This window comes from Benincasa hispida, chromosome 1 (genome assembly GCF_009727055.1).
Source record: "Benincasa hispida cultivar B227 chromosome 1, ASM972705v1, whole genome shotgun sequence".
Taxonomy (NCBI): domain Eukaryota; kingdom Viridiplantae; phylum Streptophyta; class Magnoliopsida; order Cucurbitales; family Cucurbitaceae; genus Benincasa; species Benincasa hispida.
In genome coordinates this window covers 16296710-16312312 of record NC_052349.1, presented here as the reverse complement: position 1 = coordinate 16312312, position 15603 = coordinate 16296710, and the positions used below count along the sequence as shown (strand labels likewise).

Genomic DNA, 15603 nt, shown 5'->3' with positions numbered 1-15603 from the left:
ACTTCTTCGTGTCTCGGCTGGGCGGGGAACAGGAGAGGCTCAAGGCCCCTTTTTTTCCCTCTTTTCATGGCGATCCAACCCAATCTGAACAAACCCATCTTCCATTTCTTCTAATTTTTTTAGTTTCTCGATCTTTTCTCTTCTGCAAATCCCAATCCACCATTATCGAGAGCTGTAGATTGAATAAAGAATGTTGTAAATTGTAATCGGCAATGATTTGTATTGGGGCCTGTGATATTTGACATGAATCTCTCGCTTTCTTCTTCCTCTTCCTCTTCAATTCCTTCCGTATCTGTATCTTCTTCTTCTTCTTCCTCCTCCTCCTCTTCGTCTTCAACCACTTCATGGCTCTCCGTCATAGTTCGCGGCCGTTCCGATAGGTCTGCGAGCATGAAAATGTCAGCCAATACTACATCTGGCTCTCCTGCTGGGGATTCACCTGGTCCTGTCGTCAAGAAGAATCACTTCCGTGGGTTGCTCTTCAAGTACGGTCCCAAGCCAATTCAGGTCTGTGGATCTTTCATCTTTCACAATATCTTTAATAGGGATTGTAATTAGATTGTTTTTCTGTTCTTTGCACGTATTTAATTTGATTGGATTGGTTAGCAAATGGGGACCTTAATCTTGAATATTCCCTTTTTGCAAGTGGTGGTGTTGAGAGAAATTAGTGAACATCTCTTTGGACTTTTTAAGGCTCAAAAGTATGACTGTATTGAAAAATTTATGTTATACATATATATAGACTATTTAATTCAAGACATTAGTTTAATTGAAGTGCTTTTGTTTCTTCTTCTTCTTCTTCTATTAGTTAGCTTGTAATCTCTTGCTAAGTGTTTGCATTGTACTTGATTTCATATCTTGTTAGTTATGTCTGTTTTATCTCCATTATTGTATTTTGAGCATTTTTCTCATTTTATTATTTCAATGAAGATGCTTGTTTCTGTTTTCTTTGTTAAAAAAGAACATATAGGTTTGTTTGGTTCTGGTTCATTACATTCTAATTATTTGCTTTGGTTTATGTTATGTGTATGTTAAATTAGCTCTTAACCCAAAAGCTTAGGCTAAATGGTTACTGTAAATGTATGTCAATACTATTCAACACTTTTTCTCACTCGTGGGCTTGAAAATTAGTAGAAGACCAAACAAGTAAAAATCAATATTTATTTGAGAGGAATGACATTACAAGAGTTTGAGGAGGGCTTGTTCTAATATTGTATTAGATCACTACTTAATCTCAAAAGCTTACAATCATGGGTTATGGTGAATTTAATTATCTTAATACTTTAACAGTGTAGAACATACTTCTGTAGCAATATTAGTGAGTGGTCGTGCTCTGTGATTGTGATGTTTGAATTACCATGGCCACTTTTAACTTTGACATTGATCAATTCTGATGAGTAATGAGTACCGGGAGTTTTGATGTTTGACTCATCACTGTCCGTGTATTCCATTTGCCTTAGAAGTTATAATCTCCCACCAAGTTAAGGAATGTTATCCCCTAGAATTCATTAGCTTCTAAGAATGAAAAGCACTTCTTCTGCATGGTGCCTGGTTAATCATGTCCTTTATGCTGCAGGTTGCATTTAAGACAGGGGATTACAAACAGCAAGTCATATTCATTGGTGGATTGACTGATGGCTTTATGGCAACAGAGTATGTTTTTGTGGAGGGTTTTTCCGTGATTGAACCTTTCACTTGGTTGGCTTGAATATGTATTTCTTTTTTATTTGCAGATATTTGGAACCTCTGGCAATTGCTTTGGATAAAGAAAAATGGTCACTTGTTCAGATACTTCTCTCATCATCGTACAGTGGATATGGTACCTCCAGCTTGCAACAAGTAAGTTGGATGGCCAACATACATAGTTTCTTGAAGGAAGACACTATCGTTTAGTTGGCAAACACTAATATATAGTTTTCCATTTACCTATAGTTAGAGGTTAATTGATTATTTGCATTGTGAATTGTGATATGCTGTCTGGTTCTAGACAAGATGTTGTTTTAATAAAAGGATCTTGATATGATTAGGATGCCAAGGAGCTCGATCAGCTAGTAAGTTATCTGATCAATAAAGAAGACTCTGAGGGTGTTGTGTTACTTGGACATAGTACTGGCTGTCAGGTAATTGCTGAATGTTCTTGAACTATGGTTGAAGCTTTGATCAACAGTTGGAAATTTTATCTAACTATGTTCTTGTGACATTGTTGCAGGATATAGTCCATTATATGCGTACAAATGCAGCTTGCTCTCGAGCAGTTCGTGGTGCCATTTTGCAGGTAATAGTTTATCCTTGAGTGCTCCATTATTGGAAGATTCACATCTGAAAGGGAAAAAAATATGTTGGTGTAGAACTTCTTTTTAGGTTGACCTGAGCAATTGGAAAAGTCCAGCATTAAAATTTTGGGTTCATTGTTCATCCACTTAGGATTCTGGTAGCTAAAGTTCTACTTGACTTCACATAATAATAGCAAGGTGAAAGTGTTCGATTTTGGGGACTAAAGGATTAAGATTTTCTTATGCAACAAGGGTTTGCAATTTTGTAATCTGAAAGTGGAACTTGTATTCTGTGGCATTATAATATGTAAGAATGAGTTTGCTTGTGTCTTTCAGTAAACCACTTTACTATTAGCACTTAAACAATTTTGATGGTGGGTTTGAGAGCATTTTTAAATTAAATATTTTATCGTTAATCACCATGGGGTTGGCCTAGAGATCAATATGGGACTTAAGAGGAATGAATTTAAGCCATTGTAATCACCTATCTAAGTCTTAATGTCTTACGAGTTTCCTTGGCAAGGTGCAATCAAACTGTTGTAGGGTCAGACAGTTGTCCTTGTGAGAACTGTCAAGGCGTGTTCAAACTGACTTGGACATTTATGAATATTAAAAAAAACAAAAGAAAAAATTAAGCATTTTGAAAAATTTTAGAAATAATTTTCTGATATTCATAAGCCAAATATCAGGTGAGAGATGATTTTACAAGGGTCCTTGGTGCACTAATTTTGATGCATGATCGGGAGTGGTATATTTGACCAATAATTACTCACACCTAAACAACTTGTATTTCCTCGACATTATCCAGATGGTTTTTACTGGTGGTTGGGAACCTGGATACTTTGGTAATGAGTTCAAAGAATAATACCTACTTATCTAGGATCTTGAACTATATCTTTGTTGTAGGGTTATACAATTTTCCTGTAGAGTTTTAGATGCCCATGGTTATCAAAATGATGGAAAATAGTTATTTCCCTCTTGGCTTTTGAAAACTTGTAGTCAACTTCTTTTAGATAGTATGTAGTTCCATCACTGGATGCACTTGATCATGTGTAGTTTTGAACTTTTAGGCGCAATTCTTGTTTATATGGTCAGGCTCCAGTTAGTGATCGAGAGTATAGAGCAACTCTTCTTGAAACAGCAGCCATGATTGACTTGGCTTCAACTATGATAAGCGAAGGCAGAGGATCAGATCTTATGCCAAGAGAGGCAGATCCATCTTCTCCAATAACTGCCACTAGGTGAGTACAAGACCACAATGTCTTTATTTGAGATGGAAGTTAGTTTTATTACCAGTTGCGTGTGTGTGTGGCAATTTGTGGTGTCTCATTAATTTTTTCTTGAGATAGAAAGTTTTAATTCATTTCATCCATGAAAAGTTTGGAAGAAATATTGCAATTTTTAACATTACTATTAGCTATTTGCAGGTATTATTCCCTATGCTCCTATATGGGGGATGACGATATGTTCAGCTCTGACCTTAATGATGACCAGCTGAAAATGAGACTTGGCCACATGGCTAACACACCATGTCAGGTCTGCATGCACACTTCTCTCTTTCTCTCTCTCCCTGGTCAGTCTGAATGGAGCAATACAATTTTCATGCATGATATATGATGAGAATTCTATTCTTCAATCAGAGTAAAAACCAAAAGGTCCAAAACAAATCAAAGACAATAATCACGAAGAAAAAGGAAAGAAATAGATAACACCCAAGATTCTATTGGTTCTGTTGAAAATAGCAGTTTGACCTAGGGGCATTTTTGTAATTTCTCATGCACCTAGAGTTTCCCATTGGCTATTTATTTGAACTGTACCCTTGTATTCTGTGTATCAAAAAAACAATAATAAAAATCAGTCTCTATCGTGGTTTTTTCTCTCTTTCTAGGATTTTCCACGTAAACTTTGGGTTCCCTTTTCTACTCTCTTTTCCATTAGGTTCGATAATATGTCTACATCCATTGAGAGCTTTCAAATTCATTAACCAAAGAGAGTGTCAGCCATACAAAACTGATCACACCCAGATGGCCAGACCCCAAATAACCCTTAATTTCGCCCTCAAAGAATCTAACTCCCAAATTGGTATCAGTTAGAAAAGATAGCAGAACACCAGCTGGGAGGAGAAGTGTAAATACGGTTAAACAAAGCATTTAACTACGGTAACAAATAGGACTGCCAGTGCCACGTAGTGAATGAGTCAAAATGATCAACAATATGTAAGACACGAATAAAAAGAAATTTCAATTTTGGACCAATATAAAGTTCAAAACATCATCTGTTCTGTTATGGCTAATGGTGACATGCATGTCGATTGCAGGTTATCTATTCCATGGGAGACGAATATGTGCCAGAATATGTGGATAAGAAGTCATTGGTGGATAGGTAAACTATATAACTCTTGTTACACATATGCAATTGCTTATTCCTTAGTCCACTTGCCTCGTACAATTTGCCTTTTCTGATGGGGGTGGTATTGCTCAACTTTGTTTCATAATAAATAATGTAACTCGCAGATACGATAAGAACTCTACTAGAGTATTAAGGCATATTAGTAATTAGATGGAGAGATTGTTATGGTATTGAGATATAAATATAAAGGGAAAAAGGGAGGTGGAGAATTGTTTAGACGGTTTAGGCTTGACTATTGAGTTAGTGTACTCAAGAAAGGGGAGGTTCTGATGGAATGTTATATCGATGACCCATTTTTAAGGGCCTAAATGAAAAAAGACCCACTTTTTAGAAAACTAAGTTTTTCGGCCTTCTACTTGCTTCATTGCATGGTGAGATTATTGTTACAACCCTTTGAAGCACCTATGTGGCCCTCAACACTCAATTCTCACTACTCACTCTCGCTCATGTCGATATCATTCTCGCTATCACTCTCGATGACTCGACACTTGACACTCGCTCTCACTCTCATTACTCGTTCTTGATTCTACTCTCTTATAGAGAGAGTTAAAAGATGAAAAAACAAGAAAGAAGAAATGAAATGTTTTAAATGTGTTTAAATTTAAAATATACAAAGCAAGAAACGAGAATAGGTAACGAGAGCGAGAGTGGAAGCAAGTGCAAGTGTGAAGTCAACATGAGCAAGAATGAGTATCGAGACAAATAAGAGTAAGTAGCGAGAAGCGAGCGTCAAGGGCCAGCATCCATATTTCTTTGAGTTGTTACAGTAATTTCACCATGTGACGATGCAAGTAGAGGGTAAAAAAACTTGGTTTTCTAAAAAGTGGGTTTTTTCATTTCAGATCTTGAAAATGGGTCATCCATACAAAAATACCAGGTTTCAAGTCCCTTGAAGACTTTAGTTATCTTGTAGTCTTTTCCTATTATATTGCAATACATTTTGGTTCAGTCTTGGATTCTATCAAAATATTTTACCGAGCATAGTGCTTGATTCCTAATGATGTTGCATTATGAGCTAATGCAGATTGTGCAAAGCAATGGGAGGTGCAGAGAAAGTTGAAATTGAACATGGAAATCATTCTCTCTCCAACAGAGTTAATGAAGCAGTTGAGGTCATAGTTGACTTTGTGAGAAGGGAAGGTCCTAAGGGCTGGGATGATCCATGGCATTAGTATTGTTCATTCTTCTGTCTTCTGCTCTGCTGTCCCCTTTGTGTTTTTTCTTTTCTTTGTCACTGTGGTTTCTTAATTTTCTTTTTATAAATGCATTAACTTATATTTTCCTTCCTTTTTCTCATCATTTAATTTTATTATATCTCCAAATTGAGATGGGTTAGATTCTGAAAAGTATTGTTTTTTTAATGGGAATGAGATCTCTTGTGTCTAGCTAGACTGTGTCAGCTGTGGTAGTTATGATTGTTATGTACAGACAGAGGGAGTTGGTTTGTTTAACTGACTCCCTTAGATTTGGAATTTCTTGTTGTGTTGTCCACAATTTTAGTAATTGCTTACAGAAAGCTTATTCAAAAGTGGTTTCTGTTCCCATATGGCTAGAGCTTTATATATTAAGGTTCAGGATTAACCTATTTAAACCCATGTAGGTTTAAATTATACTTTTCCATTCTTATATTTTGTATTTGTATTTTTCATGCTCCGTTTGGTACCTATTTGATTTTTGAAAATTAAGTCTATATGTTTTCAAAAACTAAAATAAATTTTGAAAACTAAAAAAAATAAAGTAGTTTTTGGAAACTGCTTATTGATTTTGGAATTTAGCTAAGTGTTCAATTCTTTTACTTTAAAAAAATGAAAATTATTGCAAGAAATTGAGAAGATATAAATTGAGTATTTTAAAAAAAAAAAAAAAAATCAAGCGGATATCAAAAGGGCCTTAAAGGCAACTTTGGTTTTTCTTTAAACAATTATACATTTAATCCATAATTTCTTCCATTGTTAAATTGGTTTAAATGGATGGAGTTTTATATATGGTGAAAGAAGTTAACCAGTTTAGTTTCATTGCTCATTTAAACTAATTCTACTTACACTGTGTGAGACAGTATAATAGTTAAGATAAAAGTTTAAATGTACATAAATTAATTTAATACAAAGACCTTACGGTAAATAATTTGACCAAATGGTGGTTCATGTATAAAAATTTAACGGTACGTGTGAGATTATTTACAATTATATAGAAGATTAGGATCATTGTTATTGTTTATTTCAACTTAAAAGATAACGTTAATATAATTTAGATTTTATGAGTTTTCTAATTTTACGTATTAACAGCGAGTAAAATCTCTCAGTATTGTTTTTTTTTTTAGAGAATAAAACAAAATTTAAAATTTAGTTTAGAGATATTTTGTTTTTTAAAAAAAAAAAAAAAAAAAATTCGAAAATGGTTGAACCATAATTTTATTAGCATGTCAAAATAGCAGTCCAGTTTCCAGAGCCATCTGTGAAAGCACATGGCCAACATTGGTTGGCTTTCTATGCAAACTCCCACTCAATTTCAGATTAATTAATTAATTATTAACTATGGTGGCGTGTTTATCTACATGAAATAATTTATATCATTGGGTTTAATATTTTTCAAATATGAAATATTCCCTCTTGCTTAATCGATTCATGTTACAAAATATATACATACATAATTTTATTCAGGGATGACCAAATAAAATCGAACCAAAATTTCCTGATTTATATTTTTTCATCAATTTTTTTAGTCCAATAACTGCAGGTTGAGAATTGAACTTTCGACCTTTTGAAACAGAGATCATACTAATATCACTGTACTAAGCTCGCTTTTCCTTTGGTAAATTAATCAAAAGGAAAAAAAAAATATATTTTTCTCAAGAAAAGGGTCCATAGTGGTTTGAGTTTAGAAAATTTCTTATGGATATGCACTTAAAAGATATTTAAATATTATTTTGGTATTTATTTGGTTTATTTTTGTCTATGTACTTTCAACATACTTATTTTAGTATAATAATAGTTCAATTTAGTTCTTATACTTTTAAAATATTTATTTTGGTTATTGTGCTTTCTATTTTTATATATTTTGATAAAAAAGAGCTTACCTCAATTGACATTAGTATGTGTTAGAGGTTTGTCGTTCAAATCTGACCCTCATTTGTATTATTAATTTTTTGGTATGTTTTGATCTTTGTATTGTTAAAAGTGACTGTTTCGGTGCTATTTTGTCACCAAAGAGAAGACAACTCAGCAATCTAGTCAGCAAGACAAGTCCTCATAATTACAACTTTACCAATTAATAGAAAGAATATAATTGGTTATAGAAGAACCAATCAAATCACATGTATTATTATTATTTCATTCATTTATCATTAAAATCCCAAAATTAGGGATTCCTATTGTATAAAGAGTGCATCCCCTATATAGTGTAATATATCAGAAAAATACAAGAAAAACTTCAGCTGAAACCTTTCATCTTCTGCTGACCTTTCGTCTTCCTCTCCAAACGGCTACTGCCCTTTCAATTTCCATTTCTATCTTGGTATCAGAGCGTCATAATGACCAACGTCAATCAAGGCAATCTGGGAAACAACCTCGGCACAACCAACTTCAACAGCCTACCTCTAATCAACTTCTCAATCAGATAACCTCCATCAAACTCGATCGCAGCAACTTCCTCCTTTGGAAAAACCTAGTGCTTCCAATCCTTCAGAGCTACAGACTCGAAGGACATCTAACCGAACAAAAGGTATGTCCCCCGATGTTTTTGCAATCTGCAGTTGGTGAGAGTATGCCGACTGGAACGATTGGAGCAGGAGCTATATCGTTCAGCTCAGAAAGAAGTCCCGATAGTGGAGCTTCCAGCTCGTCGACAACACATGAGGTAAATCCTCAATATGAAGCGTGGATGGCTGTAGATCAACTCCTTCTTGGCTGGCTATACAACTCCATGATACCTGAGGTTGCCATTCAAGTGATGGGGTGTGAATGTACAAGGGATCTGTGGACCAGCATATAACAATTGTTTGGAGTTTAGTCTAGGGCTGAAGAAGATTATCTGAGACATGTATTTCAAACAACCAGAAAAGGTAACTTGAAAATGGAAAATTACCTACGAACTATGAAAATGAATGCTGATAATCTCGAGCAGGCTGGTAGTCTAGTGCCACTGAGAGCTCTTATTTCGCAGGTACTGCTAGGACTTGATGAAGAGTATAATGCCATCGTGGCCAAAATCCAAGAGAAAGCAGAAATGTTGTGGTTAAATATGCAATCGGAGCTTCTCCTGTATGAAAAAAAGGTTGGAACATCAGTCGAAACAGAAGACAACGATAGGCTTCAATCAAGTTAGTAATGCATCAGTGAATATGACCAATACAAGACATGTCAACCAAAATAAAAAATCTGCCAACAACAACAACAATCAGTCAACTGGTGGAGGATAACGAAGTGGTGGAGGCCATGGTAAAGGTTGAGGCAGGGGAAGGAACAACAACAAACTTGTATGTCAGGTCTGTGGAAAGATTGGACACATAACCTTCTACTACTTCAACAGGTACAATCGAGAATTTTTCCTCAACTCTCTTGAAAACAAGGGACAACCCTTTCCCAACAATCAGACCAGGAACATACAACCTCATCCGACTGCTCTAACCACTGCCTATGGAAGCAATCCTTTTCTGACAAATCATGAAAACATGACTGATGCAAACTGGTATGCTGATAGTGGTGCCTCCAATCATGTCGCCTCAGACTTCAACAACCTTGGCAACCCAACTGAATACTCAGATACTGAAGCAGTCACTGTAGTTAATGGTGATACTCTATAGATATCTCATGTTGGGAATGCCTGTCTATCTAGTGATATCTGCAATCTAAAATTGAATGACATGTTATGTGTGCCTGTCATAGCTAAAAATCTGGTCAGTATATATAAGTTAACAAAAGACAATAACGTGTTTATTGAATTTCACACAAACTGCTATCATGTTAAGGACAAGGGTACGGGACAAACAATACTGAAGGGAATGCTTAAAGATGGACTATACCGGTTAGAAGATGTAGAAGTTAGCTCAAAGTCAGTAGAGAACAGAGTCCCACTGTAGCCAGTGCATAAAAATAAAAATCTGTTTGCTCTTACCTTATCTTCTAAACATAGGGTGTCTAAGATTACATGGCATAAACTCCTTGGCCATCCATCATAAAAAAACACTAGAGTTTATTATCAAGAACTGTAATCTTCCTATATCATCTAATGAAGATCTTAAATTTTGTGAATCTTGTAGCTATGGCAAATCACATTCTTTAGCATTCCCCAACTCTACTCGAGAGCATCTGCAATCTTTGAACTCATACATACTGATCTTTGGGGTCTAGCCCCTCTCTTATCGATAGATGGTTACAAATACTATGTTATCTTTGTTGATGATCACAGTAAGTACATATGGATCTACCCTCTAAGACTAAAAAGTGACACAATTGCAACGTTTCAGCACTTTCTCACCATGATCCAAACTCAATTCAATATCCTAATCAAGTCTCTACAGTCGAATAATGGTGGAGAATTTATCAAAATACATAAGGTTTGCCATCAACTTGGCATATCCTCTAGATACACTTGTCCATACACTTCAGCACAAAATGGAAGAGCTGAGCGAAAGCATAGACATATAGTGGACATTGGACTAACCCTACTTGCCTAAGCACATCTTCCCTTACATCACTGGTGGGATGCGTTCCTATACTCAACACTACTAATCAATGGCCTTCCTACCCCTGTCCTAAGAGGACAATCATCAACGGAGGTAATGTTTAAAAAGAGGCTCAAGTTTGAGGACCTTTGAATATTTGGGTGTGTCTGCTTCCTTTGCTTAAGACCATACAACTCACACAAGCTGAACTATCACACAGAAAAGTGCACCTACCTAGGACCTGTTGTGAATCACAAAGGATATAAATGTCTCAGCTCCAATGGTAGGCCCTTTATATCTCGACATGTAATTTTTTATGAAACTAACTTTCCTTGTCAAGTGTCTCTTTCAGCTTGTAGGGCAGACAAGCAAGAAGCCGCAGTCTACCCGATTCACTAGCTATCTCTTAGTCCAGACACACCGCACAGTGACTTTATGCCCCCTACATCCACCTCTTCACCCTCACTGATAATCAGACCATCTCACACCCAATCACCAACAGGTAACACTACAGACAGTCCAAACTTACCACTTTAAGCAGACCAATCTACTGATCCTTCACCATCCTATTCAGCACATGAAACCACCTACACTGCCCAACATCCAATCCAAAATCCTCAATCCACACCCACTGTCCCACTACAACCAACCCCACCTGATCAACAACTGAATATGCCTCCCATCACAGCTACACCTAATACAATCCCAAAACCTCTACCATTACCAACTCATCCAATGGTTACCCGAGCAAAGGCAGGGATATTTAAACCCAAAATCCTGTCCTCTCACACCCAAAAAGACTGGTCCCTAATCGAACCTATAAATGTCACTGATGCCCTAAAGACCACTCAATGGAACAAAGCTATGAGTGAAGAATTCACAGCACTGATGAGAAACAAGACTTGGACTTTAGTTCCTCCATCAATATCGATGAATATTGTAGGAAATAAGTGGATATTCAGAATCAAAAGGAGTCCAAACGGCTCCATTCTACGGTACAAGGCACGACTCATAGCAAAAGGCCTCTATCAAAATTTGGACATTGATTTCTTCGAGACATTTAGTCCAGTGGTAAAGGCATCAACCATCCAGATCATCATCAGCCTTGCTGTATCTAAAGGGTGGCAACTAAGACAGTTAGATTTCAACAATGCCTTCCTCAATGGGGTCTTAGATGAAGAAGTTTACATGTGCCGACCGCAAGGATTTGTCAATCCTCAACTACCGAATCATGTATGCCGCTTACACAAGGCCATATATGGTCTAAAACAAGCACCTAGGGCCTGGAACAACACACTGAAAACAGCACTGTGCAACTGAGGATTTCAGAATGCTAAATCAGATACATCCCTATTCATATATCGAAGTACTTTTACATTGATACTATTACTAGTATATGTTGATGATGTTATTATTACAGGCACTGATTAGCAGGTAATCAACAAAATTGTCACAGCCTTGGACTCCAAGTTTGCCTTAAAAGATCTCGGCCAGCTTAGCTACTTCCTCGGAGTCCAACTTCACGATGTAGCCAATGGTGTTATACTGAGTCATGAAAAATATGTCGAGGACCTACTCACCCGACTTGATCTTGGAGACTTGAAACCAACACCCTCTCCAAGTGTACTGAACAAGCAACTCTCCATCACAAATGACACATCCCTTGAAGATCCTTATATCTATCGGAGCACGATTGGCGCCTTACAATACCTAACCACGACGAGACCAGACATTACGTATGCAGTTAATTATCATGATTGGCGCCTTCATGTTCATTTCCATTTTATTTCTAAAGAATCAAATAATCACTTTTTGAAAGTTTAGAGATCAAGTTGAACCAAAGTTGAAAGTACAATAATTATAGAAACTAAAAAATAATGATATTTTGAAAATATTTAAACTAAAATAAACCAAAATAATATTTAAATTTGAAATCCACTGCGATAAAAGAAAAATACTTATGAACAATTACAGTGCGAAACAAAGGAAGTAAGAGAATTTTCAGTTCGGGTCGGGTATTGACCCGGACACAATAACTGGTTTGTCATTGGGTCCAGAACCCGACAAGAAACATGTCGCATGGAACACACGTGCCACAGCTAAAATCTAGGAAGGCCCATGCATTAATAAATAAATCAATAATACAAAATAATTTAAATGACGAAAAAGCCCCTACCAAAGCTCAACTTCAATTATTGTCCGTCGGTGATCCGCGTTGATATGGAGACGGTAATTTTGGCATCCAACGCGAAGGGTAAAATCGTCCATTCTTAAAATTGTCTTTCTCTCAACTTTTAAGCTCCGGTCTCCGCCTTTCCACTTCAACAAAGAACCGTCCTCACCAGCTCCACAATTATCGCTGTTTTTATCCGACAGAAGAGGAATTGAAATAAGAGAGACACACAAAAATGAGATCTTTATTTCAATCAATAGTAATTTTTACTCTCCAAATTTCTTATTTTTAGAAAACCCATTTCTAATTTCCCATTCCAAAGAACTATAGAGAGAGAGGGGAAAAAGAAAAAAAGAAGAAAAGAAGAAGAATCAATTCAAGCAGATTGATAGAGAGAAACAGAAAAAAAGAGACCAAAGAAGACAAAAGCAACTGCATTTCTTCTAATCTTCAAGAAATAGAGAGGTTTCTGGCTTTTCCGAGTACACCCCGTAAGTAAAAATTCTTGCTTTTTTACTCTTTAATGTCTTGGTTTTTTGTTTAATCGAGAAAGGAAAATCCTTAGCTTTTAGAAAAGAAGAGAACTTTGTCTTCCAAAAAAGGGTTTTTTCTTCTTTTCTTCTTCTGATTGTTGGGTTTGTTCTGTTTTTGGTTTGTGGTTCTGTTGAATCTACGGCAGTTTCAGATGCCGGAAAAGGGGTTGCTTCCGGTGTCATCAAATCCATGGCTTTTGAGGTCGTCTCCTTTAGTACATTCCCGTTTTGGGGTTTTAACGGCGTTGTTTCTTCTCAGTATGTTAGCCATTTGGAGTATCGATGGTTGTAATATCAAAACTTTCATTAAAGCTTGGAGTTCTCCTCAAGATTTCGTCTCTGTTTCTTCTGATTTCACCACTACCCTTCAAACTTTATCCACTAATGGTTCCAATTTCACCCAATTCATCTCCTATAAAGCCGAAAAGAATTACCCAGAATCGGTGTTGATTGAACCCCTTCCGCCGCATAATTCCTCCATCGAGCCTCGCCGGAACCAGAGCAAACCGGCGGTTCACCATGAGTCTGCCTCTGATTGGTTTTCAGCTGAACTTGAGCCGAATTTCACCTCCCATCTTCTTGCTCTTTGGTTGGCTCCCGGCGGTGACCCTTGCAGAGACTCGAAGACGGTGGACATTGCCATCTCCGGCATGGAAAGTCCGGGATTGGTGAAGCTTTCAACAGGAGATGTTCATGAGTTTCGATTCCAGGCTGTTGATGAATCTGGGAACCCTCGTTGTTTAGGTGGAGATTATTTTGAGACTGATCTTTCTGGGGATTTGTGGAAATCTCGACCGTTTGTTAAAGATTTTGGTAATGGGACTTACTCGTTTTGGCTTCAGGTGCACCCTGATTTCGCCGGAGATTATAATCTCACTGTAATTCTTCTGTTTCGACATTTGGAGGGGCTGAGGTTTTCCCCGACCCGATTTGCCTACGATCGAGAACTTCGTAGAATCAAGGTTCGATTCGTTAAGAATTCGGTTGTGTTGCCGGAGATAAAAATGTGTAAGAGCTTTGATTTCGGTAGAGATATTTGGACTGGGCGGTGGACTCGACACGGTCGAAATGACAGTTGCAAAATCAGCGATGACGGTCGATACCGGTGTTTTCCGCCGGATTATCCTTGCCAGAGCCCTTGGTGTAATGGCTCATTAGGGTTGTTGGAGAGTAATGGATGGGTTTATTCTGCTCATTGTTCATTTCAGATGTTTTCTAGTAGTTCTGCTTGGGATTGCTTGAAGGGTAGATGGATCTTCTTTTGGGGTGATTCAAATCATGTCGATACCATAAGAAACCTTCTCAATTTTGTGTTGGATTTGCCTGAGATCCCTGCAGTTCCGAGGCGATTCGATAGGAATTTTTCGAATCCAAAGGACCCGTCTCAAATGGTGCGCATTACGAGCATATTCAATGGGCATTGGAACGATACACAAAACTATGAAGGTCTGAATTCATTGAGAAATGAAGGGTTTAGAAATCTGCTGCAAAAGTGCTTCTCAGAAGAAACCGTTCCCGACACGATCATCATGAACTCGGGCCTCCATGACGGTGTTCATTGGTTAAATATCCGAGCTTTCTCAGTTGGAGCAACCTATGCTGCATCTTTCTGGAAACAAGTTTTGGAATCAATTAAGCAGAGGGGTTTAACAGTCCCGAAAGTGTTCTACCGAACCACGGTTGCAACCGGTGGCTATGCTCGAACGCTTGCCTTCAATCCTAACAAAATGGAAATGTTCAACTGGGTGGTGCTGGATAAGTTGAAGGAGGCGGGGATCATCCACAGCGTGATCGACAATTTCGACATGACATTCCCCTGGCATTTCGACAATCGGTGCAATGACGGAGTCCATTACGGGCGAGCACCAGCGAAGCTGAAATGGAAGGATGGGGAAATCGGGCACCAATATTTCTTAGACCTCATGTTAGCTCATATTCTTCTCAATGCACTCTGCACTTGATTGATCCAACCAAGTAAGAAGAAGAAGAACAAAATCTGAAAAATCCATTCTTTTGAGTTTAGATTCAGAACAACATTCTTTGGTAGCTTAAGATATGGTATGGGCTTTAATGGAGGATTTTCCAAGTTGATATTGAAGAAGTGAACTCCATTGGAGTTGAAACCAAAAACAAGCAGCAGAAAATCGTTGGTATTTTGGTCTGTAAATTTTGATGGGTGAGTGGTGGGGATAATTTATACTTAGCCTAATGTTTGTATTTACATAATGGTAATAATGTATAATTTGATTATTTGTTCTTCAGAATTTTGAGATTGTTGCATTATGGTTGTTGGTTCTTTTGAGATGGAATGTATAAATCATTTGTTGATATTGTAATGTTCCATCATCTCACGTTTAAGGAGATGTATGGAATGTGCTAGAGCACGTTCTGGTTCTATAATTTCTGTTAACATCTCTTCTTAAAAAAAAAGTTGAAATATTTAACTAATATATTTCTCTCTCTTTTTTTCCTTTTTTCTTTTTTTTTTTTAATGGGAAAATTGTATTTCACATTGTATTTGGATTTCTAAGTTTTCAAAATCAACAATTTTAT

At 37.0% G+C, this 15603-nt stretch overlaps 2 protein-coding genes across 2 annotated transcripts; both read left to right on the top strand.

Moving 5' to 3' along the window:
- The first annotated feature begins 243 nt into the window (after positions 1-243).
- Positions 244-6210, top strand: LOC120069938 (UPF0613 protein PB24D3.06c). Its single transcript, XM_039021782.1, has 9 exons — positions 244-507; positions 1577-1653; positions 1734-1839; positions 2028-2120; positions 2210-2275; positions 3369-3514; positions 3701-3809; positions 4591-4655; positions 5707-6210. Exons 1-9 carry the CDS (start codon positions 244-246, stop codon positions 5852-5854), a joined length of 1074 nt encoding a protein of 357 aa, XP_038877710.1. The 3' UTR covers positions 5855-6210.
- Positions 6211-12659: 6449 nt separating this feature from the next.
- LOC120089830 lies at positions 12660-15378 on the top strand. Its single transcript, XM_039047239.1, has 2 exons — positions 12660-13008; positions 13197-15378. Exon 2 carries the CDS (start codon positions 13203-13205, stop codon positions 15009-15011), a length of 1809 nt encoding a protein of 602 aa, XP_038903167.1. The 5' UTR covers positions 12660-13008; positions 13197-13202; the 3' UTR covers positions 15012-15378.
- The last annotated feature ends 225 nt before the right edge of the window (positions 15379-15603 follow it).